General features: G+C 37.8%; 1 protein-coding gene across 3 annotated transcripts in view; it reads right to left on the reverse strand.

Annotated features, from left to right (window-relative positions):
• The window catches only part of STXBP6 (syntaxin binding protein 6), a 119,983-nt gene that overhangs the window by 68,817 nt on the left and 35,105 nt on the right, over window positions 1–16,061 (reverse strand). For all 3 annotated transcript variants that reach the window (XR_008234481.1, XM_052782515.1, XM_052782514.1), the window contains exon 2: window positions 13,433–13,618. Coding sequence is in view for 2 of the 3 variants with exons in the window: in XM_052782515.1 (XP_052638475.1) it covers window positions 13,433–13,586 (154 nt within the window). In the remaining variant the exon portion in view is untranslated. The remainder of the gene's footprint in view (window positions 1–13,432; window positions 13,619–16,061) is intronic.

Below are 16,061 nucleotides of genomic sequence, written 5' to 3' on the forward strand. Positions count from 1 at the left end.
TCTTCCCCTCCTGACCCTTCCCGCTGGCCAAGAAAAAAAAAAATCTATTTGACATTAGCACAAAAATGTTTTATTAGGCTACTGCAGTTTCCAGCTAGAAAACAAACCTCACCTTTGGTTAAAACTGATACATATTGCTTTATACAACCTGCTACGAACACAGATCAGTACTTCAACAAGTTGACACATTCAAAGGCAGGCTTGCTTACTTTTGGGGGTTTTTTTTGTTTGTTTGTTTGTTTGTTTTGGGGGGGGGGAGACACGACAGGACACAACAGGAAAACTGTTTTTAAAATTTAAATTAAAAAAAAACAACTTAGAATTTACTTGGGAGTCCAACTGAATAAAACATGAATACTTCATGGCTTTATCAGTCAACACACACAGTGGTGTAGAATCTTTCAAATGTCATGGTACAAACCATTCCTTTTTCCAATTCCTGACAAATTTCAAAGCATCTCTCCAAGTCTTTTCCAATTTTATGTTCTCCATAGTTGAGGATGATTTTTGTTCTTTTGCTTCCCAACTACCTTCCATTACAGAATGAAAACTGGGTAAGCAACCAGCATTCCCTCAGATGGTACAGCTGAAGGATGGTTTGTGTGTATTTGTACACTAAATTTATGTGGGCTAAATTAAGAAAGCTATTCTTAAAGAAACCGTGGTATCTGAATACAAAAATAAAACAGAACACAATTATTCCAGAACTTTAAAAAAAATTCTCAACCTGGCTCTTGTCATTTTCTTTTTAAATAAATTTAACAAATTTCAGCTGCCAAAAATCTTATCAGACAGTATTTTGGACAACTTTAGACATTCCCATTTGAACAGTTAAGATTTTAGGAATCTGCCATTAATGCAGGTGAACAATGACTGGAGGTTGAAAGCTTTTGTTTATTTAAGCTTTCAATTTTCACCTCACTCAGAAAAAGCATGCTTTGTGTAAATGCTTTAAATGCTTTGTGTAAATGCTTTAAATGCTTTGTGTAAATGCTGTCTTTGCTAGAAGTAAAAGAATATTCTTTTAACAGTTCTGTTCTCTTCCACGTCATTGATCCAGTCACAGAAAACTGCTCTTGCCATTACTACTGTGTTCCACAAAGAGGGACAAGAGGCAGAGATTTAAGAAAACTAACACAGCAGGGGCTGATATCATATTATTCATGAAAAGCATTTACTAGTTATTTCATCCAGCAAGAAGTTTATGTTGCAGCTTCCCTTCCAGCTGAGCCTGTCCAGTAAAGACATGTCTGAGGAGACAATACGGAAGGACAATTAGGTGCTTAAAGCAATTTTCCAATAGCCATCTAGATTTAGGGGATAAAATTGCCTAAGAAACTTCACTGCCTGATGCATGTGTTCCACAATATTATAAAGCTAATCTCAGACCCACCCACTAAAGATTCCACCTAAATGAAGTTTTCTTCAAAATACTAATGTTAGAGAATTTGAGCTGCAGTATGGTTTTAAGTCCATCACTCCCTGAGGCTACTGAAAGCTACTGTGTGCTGCTGAGCTCTAATGAACACAGCAAAAGAGCAGCTGGCAGGGTGGGCCAGACTTTCTCTATGAACTTGTTCCAGACAAGTCACTAGAGATTGTTTTAACTTGGACAAATGGGTAGGCTCCTCCCTGATACAAGGCCAACAAAACTTTGCATAGTTTATATTCTCTCTGCCTCCCCACCCTTCATATGTTGTTTTTTTCTTCTTGTTAGGATATGCATAATCAGACTACAAAAACTAAGTTATGTAAAAACCTCAATGTAAGTAGGCTGGAGGAAAAACACTGCCTGCTGTAAATACAGAACAATTGTTTGCAGTAACATATATACATGCATACACGAAACCATGAGCTTGTTTTTATTGCTACAGTCTGAAATGTTCAGATATTACACCAGTGAGGGAGAATTGGAGAGAATTAGTTCAAAATTCCCTCCCTACTGTATTTTATAGGTGGCACGCTACTTGATTGGTATCTGAGCTCCTGTGGCAGCAGTTTGGATAAGCTGGGAGATACAGGCAAATCATAGCAGAAGATCAGGCATCAGTTCTGATCTGTTCTTTTTCTATTTAACTTGCTTTAAAAAGATTATTTGTAGATTAAAGTCACAAACAGAAAATATTTAGAAATCAGGACTGCATTATTCATCTTTCTCTTTGTCAAGGCAACAATAAAATCTACCTAATGATATAGAAGCTTGATGTAATATTCTAATCTTAGCAATTCCTTTAAGTGCTTCTTACGTGCTGCTCTGCACTGAAAATTATTTGATAGTACAGTCTTTAAAGGTCAGAAGTATGATGAAAACTTTCAGGATTTGACTCCTACAGCTTGGAGTACTATAAAAGGCTAAGAATTTAATCTGATGTTTATCTACTAAAAGAGCCTGTAATACACCAACCACTAGTCAGGCAGAAATAGAACTTCTGGTTTTCTTCACAAGCTGATACAACTACTAAGAGCAGAGTTACACAGCAATTGACAGAAATGCTTTCTGAAGTGCAACAGCAAGGGAACAATCCAGATGTTTTCTGCCCAGTATGATTCAAGTTCAACAATCCATAACACAGTAAGTCAGGGTATTATAAATACCACTCTCCAGCACAATGAAAACTATGAAAACTGTTCAAAATGAATCCTACCTCAAAGCAAAACACACCAGGTTTAACTGTTATGGTATAACAAGAATGGTTTCTACCAAAGCTAGGAATTAGGGGATACTCATGCAGGTCTTGTATGCGTGGTTGCTGTACTTCAACTTGAAAACATAGTTACCATGCAATATTGTTTAGCACATCCTTACTTCTAAGTTCTGCATTTTTATCACATATGAGATAGCACCAAGCCCTGCCAAAAGCCTCGCTTGGACAAAGAACGAACAAAATGCTTCCAAAGACAGGACGACATTCAAACATTTTAACATGGCATTAAACTTGATGCAAGCATCTGCCACGTTCTGGGCAAATCACTGCAGTGAAATACGCTATACTCGCTGAAGGAAGCTACTGCCAGCTCTTGAGGAATACAAACCTACCCAGCACAGGTAATTCCAACAAATGGATAAAGCACTGCAGAGCCACCATCCTCTTCTGAACATGGAGGTGGGAAAGGGAGTCTGCAACCTAACTACTTGGTGTAAGCCTTCACAGTAATTTTTGGATGCCTCCATGGAAAAGGCTACAAATTCCAACTAAGTATACAACCTCATCAAGCTTCATTTATGATGAATGGGCAACATACAGCTTCCTGTGTACAGCTTCCAACGTAAAGCTTTGCAACCAACTTGTTTTATGCATAAAAACTTATTGCATCAATACAGGTTTCGTATTTATGAATATTAAACCTATCCCTTTTAATTACTGCAAAATTACATCTGACTAAATAAACAGATCTGATACTTCACTTTTCCCATCAAGTTTTCTATGGTGTTGTTTTGCTCATGTTTTTCCCTTTCTTATTTTTCCAAGATAATCTCATTTGGGATTTTGGCAATCTCTCCAAGGAGTCCATGTGTGCTTGTGGTGGAGCGAAAACCAATTCCAAAAGCTCAATTCTGAATAAAACGGAAGGCAACATCAGTAACACAAGTTCCCTGGATTGACACATCATTTTATAAAACTGAAAGTGATGCACAATAGTAAACTGTTAAGCTTTATCAATCTGCTACAATCCTATTCTGAAAAAAAAAAAAAAGAAAAAAAGAAAAAGAGCTGAACAGCAGACATATAGCTACACACTTTCAGCTTGCAATTTAGAAAATATTTCCTGCATGCAAATTAGATCAAGTAGTGTGTTGGGAGGATGCACAGGTGCACACATACCTTCTTTCTCTACTTCAAGAAAAGAAAAAAAAAAAAACCCAAACCCCCACTAATCTTAGTCTAGATGCTTTCAAATATGCAATTCTGTAGCTTTGCTATAGCAAGATTCCCTCCTACACAAAATTCTTGTGAAAAAGGACTGGTTACATTGAATTGAACAACTCAACAGTCAGGAGGGATCAGAGCATCAACATATATTAAGGGTATCATTCTGAATACGATCAATAATTGTAGCCTACCCATCAAAGTAGTTCATCATTTCCTCTCTTCTATTTCAATAAATACAAAAAGATCCATAATGAAGAACAGAAGGTTAAACTGTGTCCCACCCAACAGCCACTAGTTTTTCACTTCTGTGATTTGATCACTGCTAAAGTTTTTCAAAGACCCTTAACATGACTTCAGATTTTTAAATTCCTTTTATGAAATGGAATTTGGCATTTATTATCACTAAGAACAAGTGATATTTGGACTTCTAAAACTCCTTTTGGGAACCATAGAATTAAAATATCAGAAATACCTAACAAAGACAAAAACATTCTGCTCAAGAAGGGAGAAGAGGCTTTGTTAAGAACTGTATTCAGTATCACAATCACTTATTGTAAGTAGATGAAGGCAATTATATTTTGACAGTTTAATATGAGCACTGCACCCAAAACAAATTCACTGAGCTGTGATGCAACAGGGAAGCTGGTTTTGAGACAAGCATTACCCTTGTTTGTGTTGCCAGTCTCCCAAGCCACAACACGAGCTAAGTGCGAGCACAGCCAGTTACAATCAACCAGCATTACTGGAGACAACTGCTTCCATAGTTTCTACAAGCCCTGAGGCTAGCAGCTAAGAGTACATGGAAACTTCATCCATATGCATACATTTAATATATGTTTATTTAGACACACACAGTACACTACGTGAATGTAACCATGTTAAGCAACAATTCAAAAAGTATCAGTGCTTTCCTTTACCCAGCTTAATGATCATTTCAGAGCAGTGAATATAGGTCATAGAACACACAGCAAGAGGAGCTAGGCATTCATTTGCCCTACAGGTACCTGAATAATTAAACCTTCACCTTAAAGAAGCCATTACCAGGATGGGACAGTAATGGTTACAAACTTTACCCTTGGAAGAAGTGGAAGGAAGAGAAGCTTGTTTGGTTTTTTTCCTGTTCGGGCTTATGAAAAAAAGGATTTGCATTTTCACCATGAAACACGGTACAAAACTTATGTTGTTTTTGTTGTTAAAAACAAAACAAAAACCCCAGCTAACACCTGGACCCAGAGCAATACACATGCATGGTTAGAGGCTCATGGTAGGGAAGACGAGGTCTGAAACATCTCTTGGACTTTGTTTATTTTTTATTTATCTTAGAATAGAAAACATCAAGGTTGTAATAAGCCCTAGTTCACTCCACAGAAAGGCTAATGATAACATTATGCCTCTACATACATAAACTTCTATTTCCTTATTTTTAAAATAATTTAATAAAACTTAAATAACTTTAAAAGTTTTAACCAAAAGCTTTTGATGATTTTTTAGGTAGCTATTTCAAAAGAAGTAAAGGCAGAGTAAATGTCAGAGAATTCCTCCAAACTCTTTTTAACTTGGTGGTTAATCAAGGTTAAAAGAAACCCTAGTAAAGACAAGGTAGGGGTGCTGAAGAGACCTACTGGCTTCGAACCTATTGCTTTTAGAAAGGATTTCAACTCCACTAAGACTGACTTCTGAAGCAATGTTAATAAGGGGAAAAATGTATCCATCCATGAAAGGCCATAATCATTCTTGTGTATTTGATGATGTAAACATGTTTTCCAGTTGAGAATTTACATTATGCAGAAACTGCCTTTATAGTAATCCTTACAGTCAGTAAGCATGGAGGGTTTTTTGCATAGCATTTAATGAAATTTTTGAATTTGATATCATAACTGGAAATAACTTTGCTAAGCAACAAATATAAGCACCAGCCTAAAACACACTCAGCGGTAAAGAAAATAGAATGATCTGCCATGTACACAATCCCAAGAAGGCATTATCTCATTCAGAAGTAGAACAGATAAGCATTGGAATGATCAAATAATTTTTTTCTAAATTAATGGAGCAAAGCAAAGAAGAAAGTGGAATGAGCCTATTCCACCCTCCAAACATTGAAAGTTTCAAGGTAGAAACATAGGTATTGAAAAGGACACAGTTCTTGACCCTTTTTAATGTTTGCCACAGCCTCCTGACTCACTTTAAGGAATCCTCACACACACCCTTAAACTCCACTGAAGAGCTTATGTGTTTCAGCAGGTTTCCTGAAAAGCTTCTTCAGGGAATGAAGTATTTCCCCAGATGAGGAAAGCTGATTTTTCAAGACTGAACCATGGCTAGAAGGACTAAAACTGAGTATTCAAGTGTCTTCTACAAGCTCCAATTATCAACTAAGTATTATACAGATGGTGCGCTGCACACACCCAGAAAATTGTTTCCCAGATTTTCGAACCTGAAAATACAAACAAAAAAATGGAAATCCAGAAACAAGATATGGCATATATGAAAAAGCATATAAAGGCTGACAACACTTGTGTATATTTACTTACTTTCTGGTGGTAAAACAACTACTGTATAAAGACTGAATAAAAATAAAAGGATTTAGTATGATTATATTTTACACATGTATATGTCAACACACTTACATCTAAGCACGTCAAAAGGTAACCAGCAGTAGAACGGGGGTGGGGGGGTGGGGGTGGAAATCAGTAGCTTACTCATTCAGAAAATAGCAATATCACTGATTTTTTTTTTCCTCTGTGCTGAAGTTACTCTGAAAAAATTAATCTATGTAACAATGTATTAAAAAAAAAAACAAACTATCTAGAAGTAAACCCAAGTGTCTCTCAAAGCATCATCTTATCCTAAAGGCAAAGCCAGTCACCTTTAATGTCACTCCTGACACACTTCCACAGCTTCTTCCCAAAGGTCTCCAATGACATATTTTGTAACTTTTCATAGCTAGCTATACCAATGACTTGCTATTCTTACTGTTAAAAAAAAAAAAAAAAGTCAACTTCAGTTGTTCATGTTTCTTATGGCCAGAGATTCTTGCTCACATATTTGCACCAGCTCAGCTGCATAAGCAATGGTAAAAAGCTTCAGTGAGCTGCTATGGTCAGCTCACTACATAGAGACATGAACTTCAGTGTAGGCACTAGGAAGGCAGAGGCATCAGTCCATGGAAGTCCAGGTATAAACACGAAGAAGTTGCCATTAAACTGGAAACTAACTACATGTGTGTGGAAACCACAGAATGTTACATCAATTTAACTTCACCCACACTAGCAAACTGTATGACTTTGCCTTAGTCAACATGAATGCAAAATTTGCACAAAATCTATGTAGGTTAGATCTCTGAGTAACTGGAAGCAAAAGCAGCCACTGACTCTGCACAATGAGAAGGTTTTAGAGGAATCAGTAGCCAAAGAAAGCCTCCAATGTGTCTGTACTTTGACATTAAAAAGGCCAATAAAGAAGAAATAGTATATTTATTTTCTACATTTTCTGCCTTGCAGAGTCCTGTCCATCGAATCTGGAATAGTTTCTCCAATGGCCATCAGAAAGTTACCAGGTATTTTCAGATAAAAATCCAAAAGTGTTAGGCAGCCAACTGGTGACTGGTGACAGCAGCCACACTCTTTATACTGATGGTTAGTATTCAAGGAACTCATCTGAGACACAGGAATACTTAACATCTGTCTTCTCTGAGGGACAGAATATGAGTCTTCATGTTAAAGCCACCGTCTGCAACAGGCAGTCCTTGCATTAAGTACAGGTTCCAGAAATGTTTCCCCTCATCCCTGACTGAACATACCAATCTATGCCCAGATGTTCAGCCTGCTGTGCCAATCTAGGTCCATGGGGCTAGCGAAAGCACCACAACTGTCTTCAAACGGCTGTCCAGGTTGGAGCTGGCAGAAGACTGGACCACCATTTGGTATGCATGTTCTTCTGGGCTGACTGAATCTCTCATGTAAATCATATTCTATTTTGCATAAATAATTAAACATTCAATGGAGAGTGTGACATCTAAGTGGGTCAGGCTCTAAGTGAATGCCCTGTGTCTGACCATGAACACTGAAGTATCATTCTCACTCCTTAATACCACATTTAAACAGAGGGGAAATCCACCCCTGCCACCCCCTTCCCCACCACATATGCAGTAATACCTCAGTAACACCTCAGTAATACCTATGGGGGAGGCGATTACAGCATTCTCCTGGAACATCAGTGAGAAAATGAAGTTTACTTTGGTTTCTCATGTCCTGAGAAGGAACCATGGGAATCCTCTGCACTATAAGCTCCTGAAAATGGGATGTTTTCTTCAACAAGAAAATATAGAAAATAAATTGGGAGATTGTCACTTCAGTACAGTAGCAAAACTCAAATGGAAAATGAGAACACATTAGGAGAAAACTGAATTCTCTTGATATGAAGTTCCTTCTCACTACTTTCCAATTTTCAGTTCAGCTACCATGCTGAAAACTCAATTGTACTTAACCTGCCCTTGAACTCCCCATGAAACTATGGCCAATTTCTGGCAGCCATGTGAAGTAACCTGCAAAGGAGCAAGCGATATAGGTCATTCCTGAGTAATATTCTATTCCATGAGCAGCCAGTATGGGAGGAACAACAAATTCATATTTTGAAAAACAACTTTACGGCACCATTGGCTCTACAGGCAAAAAAAGAGAATACAAAAGCTCATGTTGGAAGTGTAACCGAGTGGTGTGGCTAGGTATCTGCTGAAGTAAGTGTGCTGTAAGAGCACAGACGAGGATATTCACAGGATTATTTAAGCTAATAAGTGGAGCCTCTGCCTCTCTGTATACTTAGAAACAGAAGTAAAACAACCTTCAAAAACCTACTGTGGTAACTGCAAATAGCTTTCTAAGCTATTTACTGCCTGTCTTTTGAAGAAGTCTGCGGCATGGTCAATAAGGTTAAATTTTAAAGAAGGAAGAAAAACTCAACACACTCTCCCCCTGCATGTACATCTTATTTTTGTATATTATTTCTTACTATTTCTTTGCATTTCCTTTTGGCTCTTCTAGCACCATTCTTGATAGATTGTACTTTTGCATAAAAGCCATCCAAAAAAACCTCTGAACTGGCAATATGTTAGTTTAATTTGGAGATGGCAAAGAAAGAACACTATTAAAGTCAGAACCACAGCGGGAAAAAGTTCCACTCCAAGTTTAAATAACTTCAGCTTTACAGTCAAATCCCAACCTTTTCAGCAGAAGGACTAGAAAGAGTGGTGCAGCTAAGCTGAGAGTGTTATGACACACAGGAATTCAGGTTCAAAAGGAACCATCTGGTTCATTCAGTTCACTGCAACTGCAATAGATTTTTAGCCCTGAAAGGTCAACGCCACATCCATATGTACAAACTGGAACACTTCCAATGCACTATATTAAAAACCTTTTTAAATATTAGAAGTTACTTAAAAAACGTAATGATAGGGTGTCAAAGGAAATAACACACACAGAACTGTGCACAAGCAAGTAGGAGAGACTGCCAATGTCCTGTATTTCTGAAGTGACCTTTTAAGTATTTTATACTTAATTCAGAATTCTAAATAAGGCTAAGAACTATTTTAAACAATCATGTTTCAATTATATAAGACAATGGTGACAAAATTAAAACTTAGATCTGATCCAATAACTGTCACTAGGTCTGCTAGTGTGGAGGAGGTGACAAATATCCACTTTCAGCTCTGAATTTCTTGTCTTTTCTCTGTGTTAAATCCTCTTCTACATTTAAAAAAAAAAAAAAAATCCCAGTTTTCATCTTCTCTGTTCTGCCTACAGCCACCCCACCTCTGGGTTTCCCATCTGTCTACTCCCTTCTTGCTGTTCTTCAGCTAAATAAATCTCAAAAGATCTCTCTTGGCTCCGCTTGCCAGCCTAACTTGGCCAGCCCCACCACTAGCGCGGGCTAGAAGGTTGCAGGTAACCCAGCTGCTTAGTTTCCAGTAGTCTGGGAAGCAGTCTTGCTTCAGATTTCTTACCTTAACCTGTCTCCAGTTTCAGATGACAGACTTTAGGTACACCCTTTTGGAGCATTAACGAGTATCACCTTCTAACCAATTCAGTATTTAGTATTGTCAGATAAAAAAAATCCAGTACATACTTCAAATACAAATTTTAAGGAAGAATCTCTCTTACTCTCCCATCTTGCTCTCTTCAATGTTTGACTCTTAATGCTTCACTATCCCATCCCTTTGAGGCCTGAGGGCATTGCATTCTCCCTGCTCAGCATCTCTATCCATGCTTACAAAAATGCAGATAGAAAACAATTATGATATAATGTATTTTCAATTCAACACAGAAAGGAAAACATTTAACTCTGATTACAACAATTCGTACAATTTGTCAGTTACAAACTGAGCAGTAAACAAAAGCAGCTATCACAATGGCTAATGTTTCATTTTCTGTACCATATCTTGAATGAAACTACAACTAAGCAGGATATTTTGTATTCCCAAATATTTATAAGTCCCTTAGCAAGTCAGTTTCTATGTGTATTTTTTCAACTGACAGTTGAAATTCAGTTCTAAACAGTAAATGATCAAATTCTTTTAGCAAAGGCCAAACTGAGTTAGTCCAAGGAAACTAAGAACACATATTCCAGTCACTACATTTACCTAATACATCACAAACCTGGGAAAAATAGGATAAGAGTCAAAGGCTGATAAAGGTGTTTCCGAGATAGATGTTGCACATTCAGCATTAAAGCACGGGTCACTTGAAGTGGAAACTAAAATCCAGAGCTAGCCACCACTGTGTCTCATTCATTGCATCACAGAAAAATGGAACGTCACTTTGTATATTCTGTTATCCCAAGATATAGTTCATCTTGGACCGTTTGGGGACAAAGCTAAACTGCCATCCCCACATTAACTTACCCTTACTAAAGGAAAACTTTTTCTTAATTTGTAACACAACTTGTTGCTGCAGGTAAAACCGTTATTGCTTCACAGCCATCAGGATTAGCAAAAACCATAGTTTATCATTGTCACATTTCCTTTAACCACAGTGGTAGAAACAGTTGTTCCCTACCCCTTAGTTTTCTGCCATTGATTATTCCTGACTAAGTAATGAATTGCACTTGACCCTATTGAATTGCATGATCTTTCTGATCAGACTGTTTGGAACTCTAATATTGCCCTCAAACACAAACACATCCAGGCAGTCCTCTCCCTAGTCACTTCATTGTCTACTGAAATTACCAATCATACTGTACATTCCATAATATAAACTATAAATGTATATAAAACAACTGGTCTCAGATCCCTGCAAAACTCCATTAATAGTGAGCCACCCATGAGGGCTCTCCCAATGCAATTATGCAGCTTTTCGGTGCCCACCATACAATAATTTTATTTGGATCCTGAATGCTTCTCCTTGTCAGTGAGAAACTCTGCTGAAGTCAGGACGTCTGCTCTTTATTCCTTACTCATAATATGTTATCCTGTTGCAGAAAGACATCAGATGTGTCCAAGGTCATTCAATCTCTTAAAATCCGTGTTAGCTGCTACACATCAACATGGGGGTGGGGGAGCTGGAAGAGGGCTAGGTTCCCCAGAATAGCAATTTAAAAAAAAAAAAAAAAAAAAAATTCCACCTACTGAATAGACTTAGCCTACAGAAAATTGTAAGCACACATCACACCTCTAACCTTTCCTCATGAACATGGGTATCAAACACCCAGGTATTCCAAAACAGACTGCACAGCCCTAGAACAGGATTGTTCTTTAAAGTAAGAGAGTTAGAAAAAAAATTGGACTAACACTTGAAAAATTTGACTGCCAAAGGAAGAAGAGTTGACCTTTGCTTCAAAAAGTTAGTGATCTGAACATTTCTTTAAGAGATGGGAGACCTAGACTCAGTTTCCTCTGCAACCTGAGAGGACTGAAACCTGCAATCCTTACATCCAAAAAGAGTATCCCAACCACAAGTCTAGGGAAAAGCCTAGGTAAATCAATTTTTAAACCCTTCCTTGAAGCTTTGTATATGGGGAGAATGACAAGCAGAACACTGCTAGAAATGAGAAGTCTTCTGTTTTGTCTTGCTGTCCTCAGTACGTGTATGCATATACTCTGTACCTTCTATTTTAACATAAGCATTTGTACATATGCATACATATAAGACTTCATCCAATAGCATTCAATAAATGTACATTTTGTGTGCAGGTGTGTAATGTCTTATACCAGTAGTAGAGTCACTGGGTTTTACTTCCTATATTTTGAAAGTTTTAACATAGTTTTCAATGGGGAAAAAAAAAAAAAAAAATCAGATTCCATGAAACACTATCTTCCATTCAGTCCAAATATAATTGCAGTCTTCTGAGATTCACAGACCACTTCTTCCTCTGACCACTAGTTGTACTTCCAGTAAGATGCATATGCTCAAAGGGAGCAACTGATATGCCTAAAAACCTAAGTGACTAAATTACCCTAGGATACCAAATATATTCACACACACTCAGTTGGCAGGCATAGAAACAACAAAGGATTTCTGCCTTTCTAGGGAGCTACCTGAAAAATGGGCTGCAAACCTAAAACTGCACTGAATGCCTACCTCCAGGCAACTGAATTCCACTCTAAGTCTGAAAACAGGTATAAACCACAGGCAAATCAAGATCACAAACTGCTTTCCAACTGCCTTGAGACATGATCTTAAATTAAGGTAAATTTCACTACAATAACAGAAAGTATTCAAAGCATAAAAAAGAAGCCAGCCAAAAAACCTACGATACCATAGTTAACCACAAGTACCCAATCAATGGGTTTCATTTATACACTTAAAAACATTAATTGGACCTTTACTTTTATTAGAGGGGGTAAAAAAATAAAGCCAACTATCGTACACCTAGTACCTACCCTGTTCCTGAAATCTAGACTCTCACGAGTGTTGGTTTAACCTTGGAGAAACTCAAATTAATTTCATCTGAACACATTAGCAACACATAGATAATTTCCCCCTGTTCCCCATGACCTCTCACAAAATGTGTCTTTATACATCCTTTTCTCCTTCAATCCAAGTATTTCCATCTTCATCCTTTTTAAAAGTCAGGTGACTGACACATAGCACCACTGTTCCATTCAATGAACTGAAAATATTCTGGCTGAAAGTTGCCTAAGTTCCCAACGAGCTGGTAACATACACAGGCAAATATGAAAAGAAGCAGCAAACATATTTGCTTCAAACAAAAAATTTCAGGGCATTAAAATGAAATACAATGTTAAGTTCATCCCTCCAAGAAAGATCTTAACCTCAATAAGCAAAGACTGTTATCAAATATTCTATTTGTTCATACTCTGCAGCTATGACGTGAGCGAACACCTAATTTTTTTTAAACAATGAAACCACCTGTTCCATTTATTATATGGTATAAATATTAATAGCCTTGAGCATGTGGTTTCTTAGATTAAAGATACAAGCGCCATAATTCTCTGGTTACATTATTAATATTCGACTCACCCAGCTCCTTATGGGTATGGATAACATCTAATCAGTTAATCAAAGATAAAACTAAACAGGTAATTGGATATCAAAAATCAATCTTACCTGACAGGCAGATGTATGTTAAATATTCACCCTGACCCCCAGTAGCTAGGAAAGGAATCTTTTTTTTTGTTCTTCTTTTCACTTGGACAGCTCCCAGCATCCTTTCGTCATGTGGGGCAAAAATTTCTTTGCTGATTGCAGATTTTGCATTCATTGTAGATCACAGATATAGCAGACTGCTGCTCTCTAAAAAATAAAATCATAAATGAAAAAAAAAATTAGAAACCCCTAAGTTATGTGAAAGTCCAGTTAACTTACATGGGCATTACCAGCTCTGACCTTCAAATAAAGGTTTTAGTGATATAAAGAATTTAGAAGATAATTTCACGCACTTAGAGGCAGAATTTTCGAAGTCTCTAAGAGTCTTCACAGAAGTTGTTCTCCATGCTTCTTCAATTCTCTTAAACTAGCTCAACTTATTTTGGGCAGAAGCTGTCCATACTAGCACTCCAGCATGATGCAAAATCTTCTCAGAGAGACACCTTGTAACTTCATGCTGCATAAAAAGTTCATTAATTCCCTCTCTGGTAACTGGAGGGAAACTCACCTGTCCCACTGTCATGGTTTAACTCCAGCCAGCAACTAAGCACCACGCAGTCGCTCACTCATTTCCCCCCCACCCAGTGGGATGGGGGAGAGACTCAGGGAAAAAAAGTAAAACTCAAGGGTTGAGATAAGAACAGTTTAACAGAACACAAAGGAAGAAACTAATAATGATAATAACAACAATAATAAAATGACAATAATAATAATAAAAGAATTGGAATATACAAAACAAGTGACACACAACTGCAATTGGCCGCCGCCAACCGATGTCCAGTTAGTTCCCGAGCAGCCATCCCCCCAGGCCAACTCCCCCCAGTTTATATACTGGGCATGATGTCACATGGCACAGAATACCCCGTTGGCCAGTTTGGGTCAGCTGCCCTGGCTGTGTCCCCTCCCAAATTCTTGTGCCCCTCCAGTCTTCTTGCTGGCTGGGCATGAGAAGCTGAAAAATCCTTGACTTAGTCTAAAGACTACTTAGCAACAACTGAAAACATCAGTGTGTTATCAATATTCTTCTCATACTGAACCCAAAACGTAGCACTGTACCACCTACTAGAAGGAAAATTAACTCTATCCCAGCTGAAACCAGGACATCCACATAGAGAGGGAAAGCATTGCAAGGGCACGGGGAAGGAACACTGTGGTTGTGCTGGCAGACAAGTCGTGTTCACAGAAAATACAGAAAGCTTCAGACTCGGTAAGACTGCTCCTTCAGGAGCACTGCTCTTGGTGACAGTACTTGATTAAGCAGCTCCTGCACCTTTTGCAGCTTTAGCACCTCATCCCCTCAGTTCCTCTGTAATTACCAACTGGGCAAGTGCACAGGAAACAGTGTCAGAGAAACCATTGGGGTTAACACAGACAAAACCACACCTCCTCTTTTCTGCTAAATAATTTCGACCCAGGTCAGTTCCTCAATGCATGTCATAAGAAAACAGCACAGTCAACTTAGGAGAGACATTTGGAGAGAGAAAAAAAAAATCGTAGAGAACAGGGAGGGAGATGGAGGGAAGCTGCTTATTCAGGCGTGTCCTGCAAAAGAAAGGTCCGTCTGGCCACAGCTTACAGAGGAACCTAACTGAAGGAGGGACAACTCAGTTACAGAGGGGACATTAACAGGCTCTTTATGTAGACACCACCATAATTGTAACTCCAATTAGTTCTGCACTGAAATCTGTACATAGGTCCCACTGATAGAGACTGCTGAATGGCCCTTTTCATTGTTCAAATACAATGATGCTCCAATAGACATAGATGAAATTCCACATCTCTGTATTATTAAGACTTTCAAGCCCACAGATCTTTTTTGAACTCCTAGCTTTCTTAGTATAAGATCATCTTCAGGTCTCAGCTACTGAAGCCAGAAATTCTGTCTATGGGATCACTTGATATCTGCCACAATTTAACTATTAGAAAACATAGATAAATTCCAGTCAAATTGGATTATGAAGCCAAATGAGTCACGGATCCACTATTTAGTGTGCTACTATCAGCAAAGGAATTGTCTTAACACTTGCTGTTTCAACATTTTGTTGGCACTTATTTATGATATTTCCTTATCTTGGAGAGAGACAGAGAGAGAGGATAGGGAAAAGGGCAGGAAAACGGTAAAAAATAAAGAGCTGCCTACGTGGAGGCATGAGCAAGCACAACTTAGGCCAAATCAAATTCACCACCTACCTATTTTGAAATAAAAATAGAATCTTCTGCCAAAATAATCTGTAACAGTATACTTCAGTTAACCAATAAAGAGGTATGCAAGAGTTTCAGCATTAAGACATTTTACACGCACCTTTCCAAAAATCAATTGCATTTAAAAAAAGGGCCCCATCAAAAGAAAAATCCAGTCCAATTTCAAAGGAAGAAAGAAAGCACAGCTCCTGAAAAGATATGATTACGCAACTCCTACCATGTAAGTTACCTATCCTTTAACAACAAATATATCAACACGAAAACAGAATCAAAAGAATAAATTTACCTGCTAGTTACTTAGAAAAGGTTGTTTTCACATTCATTACACCACAATTTTCTCCTCTTCTATGTTATGAAAATATTTGCAGCATATCTTATACCAGCATGT

This window comes from Harpia harpyja, chromosome 3 (assembly GCF_026419915.1).
Source record: "Harpia harpyja isolate bHarHar1 chromosome 3, bHarHar1 primary haplotype, whole genome shotgun sequence".
NCBI lineage: Eukaryota > Metazoa > Chordata > Aves > Accipitriformes > Accipitridae > Harpia > Harpia harpyja.